This window comes from Nelusetta ayraudi, unplaced genomic scaffold (genome assembly GCF_046127955.1).
Source record: "Nelusetta ayraudi isolate G7.1 ecotype Tasmania unplaced genomic scaffold, CSIRO-AGI_Nayr_v1 ptg000141l, whole genome shotgun sequence".
Taxonomy (NCBI): Eukaryota; Metazoa; Chordata; class Actinopteri; order Tetraodontiformes; family Monacanthidae; genus Nelusetta; species Nelusetta ayraudi.
Genome location: NW_027466191.1, coordinates 380,731 through 398,768, shown reverse-complemented (window position 1 = coordinate 398,768; position 18,038 = coordinate 380,731). Strand labels below are relative to the sequence as shown.

Below are 18,038 nucleotides of genomic sequence, written 5' to 3'. Positions count from 1 at the left end.
TGAGATGAACGAGGCGGCTGGTTTTTTTGATCCTCGCGCCCAAGTCGGCTCTCACCCCTGGGCCCGTTTCAGTGGACCTGACAGAACCTCCTCCGTGATTCTCCCCTGGAATCTCCGGCGTGTCCGACCAGGATCCACATGACCCGCATCCATTATTGACCAACCAACTGGCAGCTGGTTAGCATTCATCAGCCGTGCCCCCCCCCCCCCCCCCCCCATCCGTCGGTTTTCCCCCGCATTTAATTCCGAGCCCGAGCGGCGTGAGGCCCGCTGCTGTCGGCCTCATCGGAGGCGCCCAGGCAGAAGTTTCATGAAATTTTCTCTGTGATCAGAATGAATGAAGTATAAATAAAATATCTCCGCCGGGAGGGCAACATGTGGGCGCGGCGCCGTCATATATTTAGAATCCTGGAGTAATTTGATTAGAGGAACAGGGAATTCACTTTAGGGTGAGTGAAGAGCGATGTATCGTCCGCCTTCAGTCACGCTCCATCACATACAGTCAACGCCTCCTGGTTCCCGACTCCGCCCTCTCCGTCCTCTGAGGTCTGACTGGCCGATGAAGGATCCCATTGGAGGATTTTCACGCTGGCTGACCTCCGTGTGGAAAAAAGTCACATTGAAAACACAGAAGAGGCTCCAGGCCACAACTTCACAAATGAAGGTGACTTTTGGGAGGAAAAGTGGTTGTGACCCATCAGCAATTAGTCTCAGCCAGCCTTCAAAACACCCAAACAAAACAAAGAAGCTCATCTCACTTTTAGCATCTGCGGCAACAAGAAGAGAGCTGGAAAACAAACAGCGTCTCGACTGCACTTCCACCCTGAGACAAACCTTAATTGGCTCATTAAGTTATTGTGAGTCACACTGCGGCAGCCGGTGGTGATGCACCGCTCTGACTCTTTGGTTTTTTTTTCTCTGCACGGTATTTATGTCCTCCACTATTCTTTTGCCAGGCCTCTTGATCTTGTTTTGTTTGTAGTTGTCCTGACTGGAGTCCAGATGGTTTGGAAAAAATATTGTGCTGCTGCTGCAGAGGCGGCGGCGGCGGCGGCAGAGGCGGCGGCGGCGGCAGTGTTTGCATGACAGGCTGCAACCCGCCGACACTTTCATTAGCCATAGATTTTGGAAAGCGGCGGCCGCCATGTGCATCGTTGGCTCGCACTTTGCCCGCGCGTGATTTATTGGCGCCTGCAACGGGAAGTCAATGGCTAAATTAGCCTCCGACTGCAGGCGTGATTCCATTTATGAGCCCGAGCTGGAGAACCACTGGCGGACAGAAGTGGATTGATCCTCGTATTAGTCACGGTGGGGGTCATTTCTCGCGCTAATTCATGCAATTTCCTGCCTGTATAAAAAGTATTGCTGGGGAAGCGGGAATCGATCCGTCAATTACTTGCCATCGTTAATCAAAATTTGGGGCCCAGAGAGCTCCGTGTTTTTCGGCCCCTCTGAATTCCACCCCCCCCCCCCAACCCACCCAACCCCCCACCCCCCAACCAACCCCTCTTGGTTGCACCATGAACCGGCGCCATTAAGTTTAAGATGGAGAACAGCAACATTTGTTCCCGAGCAGCGGGGCATGTCGCCTCCAAGCTGCAGACGAGCGCCACGACCACGTGCGCTCGTTGAGTAACGCAAACGTGCGGCGCCGCGGTGGCCACAAATGCGCTTTATGTTCACGCCGGCTCCCGGGCGTAAGCCGGCGAGCGGCGCGGCGCCGCCAAGCAGACGTGTCTGACGGAGGTCAGACCACCGGCGGATTAGCAGGGCCTGGAAAAAACAAACAAACCATTAATTATGTAACGCAGAGATGAGGAGCGGCCGTGTGTGTGTGCGTGTGTGTGTGCGTGTGTGTGTGTGTGTTTCCGTCTGTGGCAGGGCGCAGGTTATGGAAATCAAAGGGAATGATGACTGAGCGCAGCTAAATTTGGCTCTCTGGCTGTGAAAGTAGACCGGCACCGCTTCTTTGCTCCTCCTCGGCGGTTCACTGGGTTCCGAGCCCACAAGAGTTGTTGGAAAAATGTGTCAGTCACTATTTAATTGACCAACTTACACATGAGCAAGAAAAATCCAGATGTTTTTTTTTTTTTCTTCCTTTTTTTTTCCCAGCCAGGGTGCCGCTGCTGTTTCGGGCTCTTCTGCACATCTGTCTGCGGCTTCACCGGGAAAACTGACGACAATCATGCCAAGCCGGTGCTGCACCCTTGTTGTGTTTGCATGATTCCGTTTGTTGCTGTAATTGCTTCCGTTCAGGCCTCTGCACTGTAGCCGCGTATTGTTTTGCTTGATAGGATTTTTTTATTTTTTATGTTTTATTTTTTTTCGGAATATGTAATTTTGTTTTCAGCTTTTTGTTTGTGCTCCTCATCATTTGCAGCCAGGAATGTTCAAAACCAAAATTAAAACTGCCATTGTACCTCCTGATTGGACGGTTGAGCGTTCCTAGGTACTGAATACCCTCTAAATGCCCTCTAAATGCCCTCTAAATGCCCTGGTGTTTCGGTGCCGTCTCACCTTTTTTCTTATTCCGCCTCCCTGCTTGCGGTGCCGACTCGTTGCTTGCAGCCCTCTTCATTCGCCTCACAGACACCATCATGAATTATGCACGCTGGTAATGTTCGACGTGTTAACGTGTGTATTTTAACCCGCACTGAAGAGGTTCTTGGCCTGTGGACCATCGGCGTTCACTGGATGCAGCTCCTCAGCTGCGTTGCGTTGCCAAATGAGATAATAAAAAAAAAAAAAAAAAAAAGGCTTGTTCACTTTTGTGGAGCATTTTTTTTTTTTTTTTTTTCATTTTTTTTCGTTCATTCCATGGGAAAAAAAAGAAAGGAAAATGAAGCCCATGTTTCTGGACATGTTTTATTCATGAGGCAGAATGAAACCATCTCAATGATGATATGACAGGGTTGCCCCGCTTTTGGAAATGCGTGCGTGAAGCCTAAAGTGAGCGTCAGCGGCCGAGCGAGGATCCGCATCTTCCTCCTCCTCTTCCTCCTCCTCCTCCTCCTCCTCCTCCTCGTGCGTGTCAATTATTGCAGAGCAAGCGGCTTGTTTGCCCTCTTTTCCCCCCTCATTCGGGAAACTCTAACAGCCTGGAGGTGAGGAGCCCCCCCCCCCGCTCCCCCCCACCACCACCACCACCGCACAAAAAGCTTAAATCTCCAAAGATGTGTTTCTGCAGCAGAGCCTGCGAGAGAAAAAGCAGCAGTGACTTGAATAAAGCAGCAGGGGGGGTGTGGGAACAACATGCAGGCGGAGCACCAAATGACACGGAGGTGTTTTTTTTTTTTTTTACTGATTTTTTTTTTTTAAATGAAGCAATTCATCCTGATAAAGCGTCGACTTGGGTGGCAATTACTTTTAATATTGCAATAATTTTGTTTATAAATCCGTTGATTATTTTCTCAATTATGCCCATTTACAAATGTCATTTAGAAGCAGCGGCGGCGGCTCGCTAAAGGCCAAGGCTATTTCCACATTCAGGAGAAAACACCTCCAGTTTTTTCATCTGTTAGTTTTTTGCGGCTGTTTCGATCTAAAAAACTTTCTGTATCGCAATCAAAATATTATGCTACAAAAGGACGTTGTTGTTCAGCACTCCCTCTCGCCACGCTTTCTAACAATAATCGCCTTCAGCCGCTTCAAACTCCATTCAAACGATTGGAGTCTGTTTGCGGAACGCTCTTTGTGATGTCACAAAGGGCACTGGTACCTCGTCCTGAGCTCTAGGCGGCCCCGCCCTCTGGTTTTGTCGTTCGTGTTCACTTGCAAAACATGCAGAACATCACAGGCGCAGACACGGCAGGAAGCAAAAGAAGCCAGCGTTTTAGCAGGAGGCTATAAACACGGGGCTAAATACACAGTTTTCTGGGGATGTGTCTGGGAACGACTTCTTTGGAGGTGTTGCATGAAAAAAATAATAATCTGAGAACGTGGTGCTTGTGGTTCAGAAGCTTTACGAGGATCCCGGAAGTCTCGGCTATTCCTGGCCGCCGGAACGTTTTGCAGCCGTGAATTCTGAGCTCCGAAGCGAGACTCTCTCTCTCTCGCTCTCTCATGCTGTCTCTATCTCGCTCTCTCATGCTGTCTCTCTATCTGTCTGCCCTCCACCCCCACACCCGCCCCCCTAACCCCCCCCTCCCCCACAGCTTCACTCCAACTCGGATAAAGGCGACGGATCCGTCCGGTACATCCTGGACGGCGAAGGCGCCGGATCTATCTTCATCATCGACGAGGTGACGGGAGACATTCACGCCACCAAGAGCCTGGACCGTGAGAAGAAGGGCCACTACGTGCTGCACGCACAAGCCTTGGACCGCCACACGGAGGAGGCCCTGGAACCAAAGTCGGAATTCATCATCAAAGTCCAAGACATCAACGACAACGCGCCCAAATTTCCAGACGGACCCTTTGTTGCCGCCGTTCCGGAGATGTCTGAAGTGGGTGAGTCATGACTTTCCAAAAAAAAAAAACCCAAGAGAAGCTTCAAATGTTTGCTGTCAGCAGCCGCTAAGCCGTCACTGAAATGGCTGCAAAGATGAGAAAACGCTCTGAACCGTTTGAGTTTTTTTTTTCCTTTCCCCCACTTGCGGTTTAGACATCCTGTGTGTGTGTGTGTGTGTGTGTGTGTGAGTGAGTGTGTCATCCCTTTCATCCTTGAAGTGGGGGAAAATACAAAAAAAATCCAATCCAAACAACACCTCTGACATTTGGAGTTGTGCGTGCAGCTGGTCGCTGCTGGTGGCTACTGGTTGCCACTGGTTACTGCTGGTGGCGACTGGTTGCTGGTCGAGGCCTCAGATTGGAGGTGTTATGTTGGTCGATGGTTTGTTTTTGGAGCCATTAACACTGCAGGGGGGCTTAAACGTGCTGCTCACAGCGGCATGAATACAGATATAAGCCTTTGTGATTGTGTCGGCACTGAAGACGTTGCAGGCAGTCACTCCCAGCAGCCCTCCCCTCCCCTCCCCTCCTCTCCTCTTCACTCCGTCCTCCTCCTATGAGGCAGCTGCCACCTCGTTGCAAACGTCTATTTTTTATTTCTTTAAGATAGCGTTCCGTTTTTAGCTCGGGCCAAGAAGAAAAAAAAAAAACCCAAAGCGCCACAAGGCTGCTTGTTGTTGCGGTTGTTGTTGCCCCCCCTCACCCACCCACCCACCCCCTCGGTCCAGTGGATTCCTTCCTCGCAGCACAATGGGTCGTCCAATATTTCACGCCGCCCCTCCAGAACATATGTGGGCTGTCCAAGTGGCGGCCAGGCGGCTGTCAGTGAGACTTTGCCTCAAACGCTGCTAAAGATAGCCGCTTTACGGCTCTGACACTTTCCCTGCCTGTCTGTGTGCGTCTGCCTCCCATAATCCTGCTCAGCAGCAGCAGAGGAGGGGAGCAGCGGCAGCGGCAGCGGCAACAACAACAACAAAAAACATGGAAACGTGAAGAGCTTCCTGCAGCCGCCGCAAGGTGAAAAACGTGCAAACTGGATTAAATATGCAAACCCGTCACCCCCCCCCCCACACACACACACACACACACACACACACACACACTACCACCACCACCACCACCACCGATAGACCTGTAGGCGCCTGCTTTATAAACAGTCAATATCTCCCTGCTTACCTCGGAGGAATATTCATCAACAGACGCGACCGCCGCACGTAACAACTTTAGCGAGCGTCTGAGACGGACGTGTGGAGCAGCGTGTCTTCATCTCCCGCTAGAGCTCCGCCTCCTCATTCTCCGCCTCCTCCTCCGCCTCCCCCTCCTCCTCCGCCTCCGCCTCCTGCTGCTGCTGCTGCTCTGGGCCTGAGGAAGACATGCAGAGTGGATGGGTGGAGCAGCTGGTGGGTATTTAAATGCTCTCAGGTTTCCAGTCGGGTTTGGACATGAAAGTGTTGCCCCCCCCCTCACCCCCCCCGTCAGAATTTGACAAAAAAAACAAAAAAATAAAAAATGAAATCATGACTTTGTGGGCGAAGACGCGGGGAGATCTTTGAACAAATGCATAATTTGGGCTAATGAATAAACTGGGAGCTGGCAGTCATCTGCATATTAGCCTCCTCTGTTTACTTTTAATGAGAGCGTCGGGGGGGTTATTTATTTATTTATTTATTTATTTGTTTATTTGATTTTCCTTTTCGCCCTCCTCAATGCTTCATCAGTCATCGCCGTCAATCCGAAGGGAAGAAGTCAGCCACGGCGAGAAGGGGAGAATAATTAGCCCGCTGCCTTGGCGCCCCCTCCACTCCCCCCCCCACCTCCGATGCTGCAAGTGGCTCCTCTCTGGGTCTCATTCCATTCCGCCTGCGTCAAATCGGCCGTAACAATCAGCCGTCCTCACACTCGGCGGCGCTAATCCCCCTGCCGTCCCTCCGTCCCTCCGTCCGTCCGTCCGTCAATACGCTGCGAGGAGGGAGGAGGCTGTCCGGGACTTGAGCAGCTAATTGGCTGTGATGTTCTTTCTTCCCCGTCCAAATTGATTAGCTGGGCTCGCGCCAGGCCTCGTCCAAAAGTTACAACCCACCCACAAATCCATCCACCCGTCCACCCATCCGGCGCCGCACTGATATATGCATAAATATATATATATATATATATATACATATATATATATATATATATATATATATATATATATATATATATATATACATATATATATATATATATGTATATATTTCCATATATTTTTTTTTTCCCGAGGATCACTTTGCTGTCAGCCCGTGGGGGGGGGGGGGGGTGTGCGTATCTCTAAATGGACACAGCGATTGCTGCTGCGCTTCCTGCCAAGCCCTCCGCCGCCACCGCCGCCGCCGCCCTCTGGGAACAGCGCTCCCTCCAGCAGGAGGCGAGACCGAGCCCGGTGCGACACGAGCGCTCCTGATTGCTCGGGTGTGATTGGGACTAATGGGCGGAGATGGAGCAGCTTGTACACATGGCTAAAAGGTGGCCTCCTCCATAAACAAAACATAATGGAGAGTGTGGGGGGGGCGCTCGGCGCTCTATTAGCGTCTAAATTGTGGCTGGTGGCCACCGGAGCTCCCTGGAACACAACGGCCATCGCTTCAGCGCGCCTCCTCTGGTGCCTCTCGCTCTCCGTCCAGTCCTCCAGCTGCTCCGGCGTCCCCGTGGCGCCCATCCAAGGCGTGTCCGCGATCTCCAGCCTGCTACTTGCCCAGAGTCGTGGATCAAATCAGCCAAATTGAATTTGATATGCTTAGCTTGCGTTGGTCGGGGCCACCCGGTGGACTGGGGGGGGGGAGGGCTGGATGGAGACTCTCACAGCTGAAGTCAGGTGATGAAGGTGGATGTGAAAACTGGGACAAAGTGTAAGACTGCCTGGGCTCACAGTGGGAGAGGCGAGTCGTCTTGGTCCGTCTCTTGGACGTTGGTTTGGCAAGATTAATAAACTGCTGCTGGCGTCCTTTTTTTTTAAAAATGTATTTATTTAAAAGTTGTTGTTGTTTTTTTTATCCACACATTTAGATTGAGAAGTAGAAAATGGCGAAGAAGTCTTGTGGAAAGGAGCATGGTTTTCCTTGCTGGGAGATCAGAGGCCGCTCCCAGTGTGTGTTGAGGGGAACACGAGGTTTCACACGCACAACGATTTCCACTCATGTCTGTGGTTGTGGAGTCCCACAGGGCACAGCTAATGGGTGGAGGCTCGCAGCTGACGTGTCGAGCAGCCGTCGGACCGGCAGCCTCCTCCTGCAGCTCGCAGCAGCAATTACTGCGCACGTCGTCATGCAATTATTATGGGCTAATGAAGCTTGTGATGCTTTTTCGAGCAGCGCGTCAAGTGTTGAATTGAACCTAAACGGCTTTTATGCAGACTTGAGTAAAAAAAAAGAAAAAAAAAGAACAGTCAACACTGTAAATGATGCGGCTGCTTAGTCAAATCCCTTCTCATTGTTTTCCTCTCACTTTTTTTTTCTCGATACAAAAAAACTCAAAACGAGCGCCTGTGCCCAGATTTTCCCGTCAGTCTAACACACTCTTGTTGTTGTGCAGAGGCCTATCTCTCTCTCTCTCTCTCTCTCTCTCACACACACACACACACACGCAGAGCTAAAGGCATGGCATAATGCGTCTCACTGTGTTGCGTTCACAGGCACGTCAGTGCTGCAGGTGACGGCGAGCGACGCCGACGACCCCACGTACGGGAACAGCGCCAGGATCGTCTACAGCATCCTGCAGGGACAGCCCTACTTCTCCGTCGACCCCAACACAGGTGCGTCCACGCACACGAACACGCACACGCACACGCCGACCCGTCCTCCGGCCCCGTTGGCAAAAACAAGCACCAAAAGAAAGGACAAGTTGTATGAATGTGTTCCTTGCTCAGCGGAGCCACGAGCCTCCTCTGCTCTTTCACCTTAACATGCGTCCGATGTCATTAAAAAAAAAAAAAAGAAGCTAAAAATGGCCATCGGTAATGGAACACCCCCCACGCTCCCCCGCCCCCCACACCCACACCCGCGAGCCCTGCTGCTGATGCACGCGATGCGCTTTTCCAAGACTGGGTGGAATCCTCGGGGGAGGGGTCACAGCGAGCGCTGGCGTCTTGAGGAAGTCCGTCCATCTATTGTCTGCAGGCCTGAGATCCATGAAATGTTAATAAACTGCAAAGTGCAACGACTTTATCTTTTCTTTCTTTCCCCCACTTTTACACATTGCAGAGAGAGTGTTTTGCAGCGTGTGCGTGCGTGTGCGTCCCTGTGCCGCTCCTGTGCAGCTGCTGCTGCTGCTGCTGCTGCTGCTGCTGCTGCTGCTGCGGTGGTGTGAATTGATTCATCGCCTCCGCAGGAAAACAAGTGTAAAGACACAGCATTCTTTAGCTGAGCGAGCAACACAAACGGATTGCTGAATATTTTGACTTTGGAGTTGAGGGGGGAGGGGCAGGGGGCGCGGCGGGGATTGATGGAGCAATTTCACAGTGCTGTGGCGAGCTGCGAGCTGCGAGTGGCGGCGGCGGTGGCGGCCTTGGGAAAACGACGATGACAAGAGGAAGAGGAGGCGCTCTGCTGCTGCTGAGACAAACATGAGGGTCGCTATTTTCCTGCTCCTCCTTCCTCCGTCTTCTCTCCGACAAATCACGTGGCAGGTCAGCTGACTCGGCGCCTCGCTGCGCAGGCAGGTGACAGACGGCGACCGCTGAACTCTGTAGCGCCCCCTACTGCAGCCAAATGATGAAGCGGCCGCAGTCAGGTTTCCTTTCCGTTCACCAATGGAGGGAGAAAAAAAAAAAAAAACGCTTTCTGCCTCAAGTTTAGGACGAGGAACTGCAGCGGTCGGTGGAAGTGGTGCACGTGCACTCACACGTGCACATGCGGTGGCATGTGACCTCATCCTTCTGTCCACACGCACCTGCCCACTGACCTGCCACCGCTCTAGAAACACCTGCGTGGGAATTCACCTTTTTTCCTGCCAGGATGGAAGGAGGACAAACACGCACGCAGCTCCCTCCTCTTCCTCCCCCCCCCCTTCCTCTTCCTCCTGCACCTCTCCCACCTACTCCATCCTCCTCCCTCCTCCTCCTCCTCTTCCTCCTGCACCTCTCCCACCTACTCCATCCTCCTCCTCCTCTTCCTCCTCCTCCTCTTCTTCCTCCTCCTCCTCCTCCTTCACCTCTCCCACCTACTCCATCCTCCTCCCTCCTGCTCCTCCTCCTCCTCCTGCACCTCTCCCACCTACTCCATCCTCCTCCCTCCTGCTCCTCCTCCTCCTCCTGCACCTCTCCCACCTACTCCATCCTCCTCCCTCCTGCTCCTCCTCCTCCTCCTGCACCTCTCCCACCTACTCCATCCTCCTCCCTCCTGCTCCTCCTCCTCCTCCTGCACCTCTCCCACCTACTCCATCCTCCTCCCTCCTGCTCCTCCTCCTCCTCCTGCACCTCTCCCACCTACTCCATCCTCCTCCCTCCTGCTCCTCCTCCTCCTCCTGCACCTCTCCCACCTACTCCATCCTCCTCTCTCCTCATCCTCCTCCTCCGCCTCTTCCTCTTCTGACCTTGGTCCGACACTGCAGCGGCAGGGTTTTGCAAGGCCCAGGAGGAGGAAGGGTTGGCGAGGCCGGCGGGGGGGCGACGGCACGAGGACGGAGGCTAATGGCAGCATTTGGCACGCACACCGGGCGCCAGAGGGATCCCTGCAGGAGCGTCTGCCTCTTAACCCCAATCCCTGGCGAGCGGCAAAGTGAAAAGTTTCACCTGTTTCCTTCCTTCCTTCCTTCCGTCCTCCTCCGAGTGTTGCCGTCGTCTGGAGGCCAGCGCCCGCTGAAGTAACAAGCTTGCTGCCCGACGACTCCTGCAAATATATTCAATGCCAAATTGAGCGCTCTGGCGGTAAATGGAACGGGATAAAAGGGGGCTTATGTAACAGGCGGCCGTGGCAAAGTGATCATAAACTTTGTGCTAAAAGGGCCTCCAAAACTTTTACTGAATGTCCTCCTAACTGTCTGCGACGCCTCTCAGCTGTTCCAATTCCAGCGCCGCCGCCGCTCGCCGCGGCTAATAAAAAACAACATCTGCCCACTTGGCTGCGCTGTTTCATGGCTCCGTGCCTGATGTACTGCGGTGGAGCGCGCCAACGGAAACAAGGTTTGTGGCAAAGCAGAATCAAAGCAGCAGCGATTTGATGAAGTGCCTCAATCCTCCACTTGCCAGTGAGGCAGAATATTAAAAAAGTTAACCAGCAGAGACGTCCGGATATTTAGGTTCTTGGCCCGGATCAAGGTTTCTTTTTTCTTTTTTTCTATTTACTATGGCGCAAAACAACAATGTCAGATTTGGAAGCAGCAGTTTGCAAGATGGAGTGTGTTGTTGTGGAGACTTTGGTGTGGCTGGGAGAGAGAGAGACGGACTGGGACGAGCAGCAATTAGCCAAAACAATCCCCAAGAATAAACACGGCAGAGTGGGAATGCTGGAGTCAACAGACACACGACTGGGGCCGTTGTCCTCTACTCTCAATGCACAGCGTCGATATTAAACAGGGCTGGGAGAAAGAGAGAGAGAGAGAGAGAGAGAGTGGTCAGGGACCAGACGACCACCGCTGGCTGGACATCTTCATCTGCCAGGGTTGGAATTAGACAGTAAATGTGGCATCTTTGACCTCAGAGGTCGTCGGAAGAGGCTGCGGAGGTCAATCAGACGGATGTGCAGGAAGTAACGCTGCTGCTGCTGCTGCTGCTGCTGCTGCTCCCGCTGCTATAAATCCACATTGGCATTCAGGCATCTCATACAGTGCAGCGATCGCTGATGCTGCCGAGTCTGGTTCACATCTTTTTCTTTTTCTTTCTTTTTTTTTTTTTTGAAGGAAGGCTGAATGGAGCCTGCAGCTCAACGCGAGCCGGCGTGTTTTGCACTTCCTGGCAATGGGAACATAGGATCTCGGCAGCTGCTCATCTCCACTCTAAATGGGGTTCAGTTGTGGGTGTAATATTTTAATTGACGCAATCTGAGACGGTGCCAAAAAAAAAAACGGCGACGGGGCAGAAATTCTGAGAATGAACTTCACACCGCTGGAGGAGGAAGAGTGATTCAGCGGGACAGTGAAGGGAGAGGTGTGTGTGTGTGTGTGTGTGTGTGTGTGTGTGTGTGTGTGTGTGTGTGTGTGTGTGTGTGTGTGTGTGTGTACGATATCAAGAAGAGATGGACATAATTTCCACTGTCTTTAAGGCAGACTGACATTCAGACAGTCTCCCTGCGATATTGTGCGGGAGATCTGCAAACAGTTAAAGTAGGTCACTGTGTAAGACGGAGCTTGATCATTCTTCAGTGTGGACTCATCGTTTGGCAGCTGGGCTGCCTCGCACGGTTATTGCTGGAATGCTAAGAGGCCAAACGATGGCGGCCCGGTGGCTTTGACCTTAGCCCCGCACTGCTGGCCGCTCGCCACGTCCTGTGCAGATGCGCGTGCACGAGGGCTCGGACTCGCTGCAGAAGGGGGCCGAGGAGCACCGACGCTCCTCCGACGTGTCGGCGCCACTCAGAGTCTCCGCAGGGACGAGGACGCTCACACCTCCGGACGAGTGGAACCTCACTGGGAACAAATCTCCTCTGTGCAGCACGGAGATGAAAGCCAGCGAACAGGCGGCCTTCACAAACTGCTTTTCCTGGCGGCCCGTTGAGATGCAAGGCAACACACAGCGAGCGCAGGTTTTTAATGTTGCCCACGGAGCTTCCAGTCGAGTCTGAAACTGGTAGCTGGGATGCTGCTAACCGTCCTGTTTCCTCTTCTCGCCTCCAGGGGGCGCCCAATTTACATAGCAGCGAGAATGGTGTTGTTTTAAAGACTATTTTAAATTATTTCTATGGCGGCCGGAGGGCAGAGGAGGGCGGAGCCACCGGCCCACTCAAACCCAGTGAGGTTGCTCCAGGATGGAAGTCACTCACCGCGGTGCACGTTGCTGTTGGCTGGAGGCGGAAAAACATAAAAAAGGTGTCATTATTTTTTCCACCAGCGAGGAGATTCCTGCCTTTTATTGCCGTCAGGGTCCCGCAGGCTCTTTCCCGCTCGGCTCTACGGCTCGCAGACCTGGAAAGTGATAGTCGGCGCTCAGCAAATAGCCCACCATGGGCAGTGGTCCTCTCCACAGCCAGGGGGCGGAGCCAGGGGTCGCCGTCGTCGCCGTCAGGAGAACTTCAAGGCTGCTCCTCTGCAGCCTCGCAGGCCATAACAGTCACACATGTTGTTTCCATAACGATCACACACACACACACACACACACACACACACACACACACCCTGCAGACGCCAGGAGTCCCTTTTGTTTCTTTTGTTTGTATTTTCTGTGTTTTGCTGCATGGTAAATCGGCTAATTTCTCTGCTGATGTGGGATTTGAGAGTGTTTGACTTTATTGAAGGCGCCGACACAGATCAAGGCGCCGTTGCACCTCATGGATTAAGTGCTGCCGCCGCTAAGATCCGGGAAATGAAATCTGTCACGCCGTCAATCAGTCATGACAAAGCCGTCCAAGCAATTATTTTGGATCAGATATGGGATCCCAGTTGGAAAGAAAAAAAAAAAAAAAGTAAAGTCTTAACAGAAAAAAAAAAAATAACAGAAAAAAGTCGGGGTTTGACTTTTTTTTTTCTCTCCCTTTTCTTCTAACTGCGTTGCAGGTGTTATCTAGCCTTTTTTTCTTCTTCTTTACTTTAAGAGCAAAGGCACGCAGGGATAACAACGTAGCGAGCGACGGGCCAAAAAAAACCCAAGAATCCTGAAGCCGGAGATTGAAGAGGGCTTTGGTAATCTCCTCTAATCCCTTTTGTTCGCCCAGGAGATTGTCCTCCTTCAGAAGTTTGCCGTCAGACAAAGAGGGAGGATAGTGCGATGCTATCCAGCCTAATAGACTGGGGAGGTTGAGGGAGAGGCCGAGCACCTCGGCCAGGTTCACCACGCTGCCTCCTCTCTCAATTATTCCCCCAAATGAAGCGGCTGCTCCGGCCAGATTGGGGCCGCCGCCCGGCGTCTCGCACCGTGAAGGTCGGCAGAGGTCAGAGGTGCGGCCCCACTGCCCCCCCCCCGGTCGAGGAGTGTCAACACGCATCTCCAGGGGAGAAGCTCCAAGCCCTCCTGGTGATGACCCCCACCACCACCACCCCTCTCTGTTGTTGAAGGAAGTTCTTTGAGGAATAAATGCACTCAAGTGATTTTCATTGCTGAACTCTGCAGCTGCTGGGAGGAATCTGAGGAGACGTCTCCAGCCGGGAGCTTTTACGTGGGCTTCTCTCTCTCTCTCTCTCTCTCTCTCTCTCTCTCTGCGTCTGATGACAAGTGACTGACAGTAGATCATCTTCTTAGCTTCAGGACAAATTCCCTGAAGTCTTCAAAGAAAGAGAGAAGGAACGGAAGAAAGAAACAAAAGAAAGTTTTGTGCGCGGGAGGAGCTCCGAGCTTCGTTCCAAAAAAAAACCCGCCGCCGTGAAATATTGCTGGTGGGGGGTGTGGGGGCACTGCTGCTACGCCTCCGTGAGCAAAGGAGCATTATGAGGCTGGAAAGGTCAGCTCGTCCGTCTTTGGCTTTTGTTTTAATGGGAAATGTGGCCAGTGGCTGCGGTCCAAGACCTTTGCTTAAGTCAGGCCACAACTCCAGTTAATAACCGCGGATTTGGGCTGCTGCCGGTGTGTGCGTGTGCGTGTGCGTCTGTGCGTGTGTGTGTGTGTAAAGCCAAGGGTTGAAGCGGCTGATTTGGCGGGGCTCTGGCAGAAGGAGCCAATTGGCACATTTTGGAAGTGAAGGCACAGTGTTGTGGAACCTGAGACTGGAAGCCTTTGGAACCCCCCCGCACACACACACTCATATTGCCCCCTCCTGGAAGACTTGGAGGACTGGGATTTTGCAGGCGCAGCCTGGCGTTGGCTGCTGGTTTTAGCAGGATGGGGCTGCAGTTTATTATTTTTTATGTGCCTTTGTTTGAGTGTCTTGGCATTTTCCGCACGTTGTGATATTCATTTCTGCCATCACTTCCTGCTCTCAAAGGAAGTAGAGTGCAAACCAATAAGCAAAGTCATCCCACCTTAATAAATTACACTTATCAGCTGTGTTAATAAGTTAACCTCTTTAGTTAATAATGAATTAAAAGCTAATGATTGTGTTGGAAGGTTGAGTTATTACTTCCAGCAGAGAGGTGGAAAAACAAGCACTGCTGGGCTTCTTCTTCTTCTTTGGTTTACTTGTGTGTCTTTGCTTTGTCAGGATAAAATCCCCAAAGACTGTCCTTTTTGTTTTTTTGTTTTTTTTTCCATTCCCAGGCAGAACTAATGCACAACAAATGATAGCGCAGCAGCGGCGTCAGACGCCATCAGAAACAGGCCAAGCGTGGGGGTGTGAGCTCTAAAGTGCAAAACATCTCTCCAAATCCAACAAGTAGCACTTTTGTGTGTGTGTGTGTGTGTGTGTGTGTGTGTGTATGTGCAGCCTGTGAGGGAAACTGAAGGACACACACACACACACACACACACACATGGTGTATTGGGCTGACATTTTAGATCGAGGAAAACAGAAAATAAAACACAGTCTTTCTCCACTGATTCAGTGCCTTGTCATTAAAACCTGCAGCTGCTGCTGCTGCTGCTGCTGCTGCGGCTGCTGCTGCTGCTGCAGGAGGATTGTGTGCAGGATGCAACAAGGTTTCATTCACACTGTGCAGCAGAAACTGCAGTATATTTTGAGAAATTGTGCCACCTGGTCGTCAGGTGTGATGGCACGGCACGGCAGCCTGGTGGCGCTCTGCTCCAGTCCTCTCCAGTCCTCTCCAGTCCAGTCCAGTCCGGCTGCTGCAGGTTCACGCCTGGCGGGTTTCAGTTTCGGACGGCGACCTCCGAGTTGACAGACGAGGGGCGTTGGGATCTGGGCTCCTCGCACCGTTTGACGGAGTCGCTCCTTGACCCACTTCTGCTGATTATTCTGCCCGAGGCGAGAGGATTAGTTTCTGTCCACGGAATCCCGCACAAGGAGGAGGAAATTGACCCGATGTGTCAGAGAGACCGAGTCGTTTCGTGTTTGAAATTAGTAGGGGGTGTGTGGGTGTGGAGGGAGGGGGGGGGGTCAGAAAATTGCTCTTTTCTTTTTGTGGAAATCAGGCTGTCAGGGTCGGGATGGGAACACGTGTTCTTGGTCATTTTCAGAGCCAGTTATGCAAATCCCCATAATGATGGACTTTGCATTGGACCCAGTGTGAAACATCTCCAAAAAAAATGTAGATGTAGAAGTTATTTTTTTTTGTTTTGTTTTGTTCTGTTTTTGCTTAGTTTTTTTTTACCCCAGAGTTGCAGCTTGCCAAGAGGTCCAGTAAAAACTCTTCCCTGCTCGGCGCCGTCTGATGTCTCTGGCTGGTGCAGCAGCATAAACTCTCAAACAATAGAGTGGCAGTAGCCTCTTTACGCCGGTTGTTTTGTTTTGTCCTATTTGCAAAGTTTCCATGGTTTGCAGAAAGATGCTTTGTGGCGCTGCTCGGCTTTCAGACCCATGTGGACACGAGCGGTTGAATCCAAAGTGTTTTTCCTTCAGGCGCCCGTTTCATCCCGGACGACACGTCCCATTAGCCCCGCCCCCCTCCTGTTGTGTTTGCAACCTGCGGTTCCCTTCCTCCTCCCCCGCCCCACCCACCCCGTCCATCCTTCACTAGCCCCGCCCACCCGCCCTGCACCCGGTCAACCATCCAATATCGCTGGGTTCACAAGTTCACAGGAACATTAGTTCCGTGTTTGCCTGCAGGGGCTCTGTTATAGGAAGAGGAGAGAGAGAGAGAGAGAGAGAGAGAGAGAGATTTACAAGGTGCACTGATGTAAGTGTTGGAAGATATTAAGTCGGGCTCCATGTGAGACTGTGGCTTTCCAGCAAATGAACCCTCTGGCACAAACGCACATGCAGGTACTCCAATGGCTACAACGGACCAATGCGAGTGCGGCGCCCGCCGCCGTCCCGTCCCATCCCAGCCAATGCATCAGCAGCCGCGGCGCCGCCTGTGCTTTGCCATTCACGTCTTCTCTTTTGGTGTCAGGAATCATCCGGACTGCCTTAGCCAACATGGACCGAGAAGCCAGGGAGCACTACACCGTCGTCATCCAAGCCAAAGACATGGCGGGCCAGGTGGGAGGCCTGTCCGGCTCCACCACCATCAACATCACGCTGACCGACATCAACGACAACCCGCCCAAGTTCCCCCAGAGTGAGTGGCTGAGAGCGCACGTCCTTCTGCACTTACACAGCCCTTCATTATTGTAGCTGGTCGTCTCTGAGTACCACTCACAAGAACAGAATAGAATAAAGTAGATTGTACTGTCACTGAGACATGCACACGTGACAGTCAGCGCATAAAAGAAACATTAAAAACCTGCATACATCATACAACATAAGCAACACACACACACACACACAGCAGCCATCTCTCTTTAATGGCGGTGAAGAAGGCGACAGCTTGTCCTTTGCCTTCTTGAAGGTACGTCCTCCCTCCCTCGCGGCCGCTCGCCTTCTCATCCAGCGCTCCAAAATACCTCCACAACGTCAACCTTTTTCCTTTTTCCTTTTAACAATCCGTCGCCTCGTGCCCTCGCTTCTGCTCCACCGCAGCGTCATCAACTACGGCGCTCGCTCGGCATTAAATTTCCATCCAAGTATTTTTAATGGTTTCCCCCATTGGGGGAGGGGGGGGTTCGGAGGAAGGAGGAAGGTGTTGAGCGGGAAGCAAGTTGCTGCTGAGCTGTGCTGTTTGTGCAGCCGAGCTGCGACGGTGGTTTGGGCCGCCGCCACGGCTCCTCGCTGCTAAGTGGCCATTTTGCTGCGCCGCAGGGAATTACCAGCTGTACGTCCCCGAGTCGGCGCAGGTGGGAAAGCCGGTGGGGAAGATCAAAGCCACCGACGAAGACCTGGGCATCAACGCCGACGTCAAGTACAGCATCATGAACTCGGAGGGAGCCAACACCTTCTCCATCGCCACCGACAGGGACACCAGGGAGGGAGTCATCAGCCTGAAGAAGGTAGCCGCCGCCCAGCAGCCACATCCCCCTGCTGCTCCTCCTCCTCCTCCTCCTGTCCTCTTCCTGTCCTGTCCTCCTCCTCCTCCTCCTCCTCCTGTCCTCTTCCTCTCCTCCTCCTCCTCCTCCTGTCCTCTTCCTGTCCTCCTCCCCCTCCTCCTCCTGTCCTCTTCCTGTCCTCCTCCCCCTCCTCCTCCTCCTCCTGTCCTCTTCCTGTCATGTCCTCCTCCTCCTCCTCCTCCTCCTCCTGTCCTCTTCCTGTCCTGTCCTCCTTCTCCTCCTCCTGTCCTCTTCCTGTCCTCCTCCCCCTCCTCCTCCTGTCCTCTTCCTGTCCTCCTCCCCCTCCTCCTCCTCCTCCTCTTCCTCCTCGTCCTCATTGTCCTCTTCCTGTCCTCCTCCTCCTCCTGTCCACCTCCTGCTCCTCCCCCTCCTCCTCCTGTCCTCTTCCTATGCTCCTCCTCCTCCCCCTCCTCCTCCTGTCCTCCTCCTCGTCCTCATTGTCCTCTTCCTATCCTCCTCCTCTTGTCCTGCTCCTGTCCTCCTCTTCCTATCC

At 52.7% G+C, this 18,038-nt stretch overlaps 1 protein-coding gene across 1 annotated transcript in view; it reads left to right on the top strand.

Moving 5' to 3' along the window:
* The window catches only part of LOC142879695 (cadherin-18-like), a 64,357-nt gene that overhangs the window by 26,366 nt on the left and 19,953 nt on the right, over positions 1 to 18,038 (top strand). The window contains exons 3-6 of the mRNA XM_076013096.1: positions 4,155 to 4,449; positions 8,117 to 8,236; positions 16,513 to 16,680; positions 17,301 to 17,488. Coding sequence (XP_075869211.1) covers positions 4,155 to 4,449; positions 8,117 to 8,236; positions 16,513 to 16,680; positions 17,301 to 17,488 — 771 coding nt within the window. The remainder of the gene's footprint in view (positions 1 to 4,154; positions 4,450 to 8,116; positions 8,237 to 16,512; positions 16,681 to 17,300; positions 17,489 to 18,038) is intronic.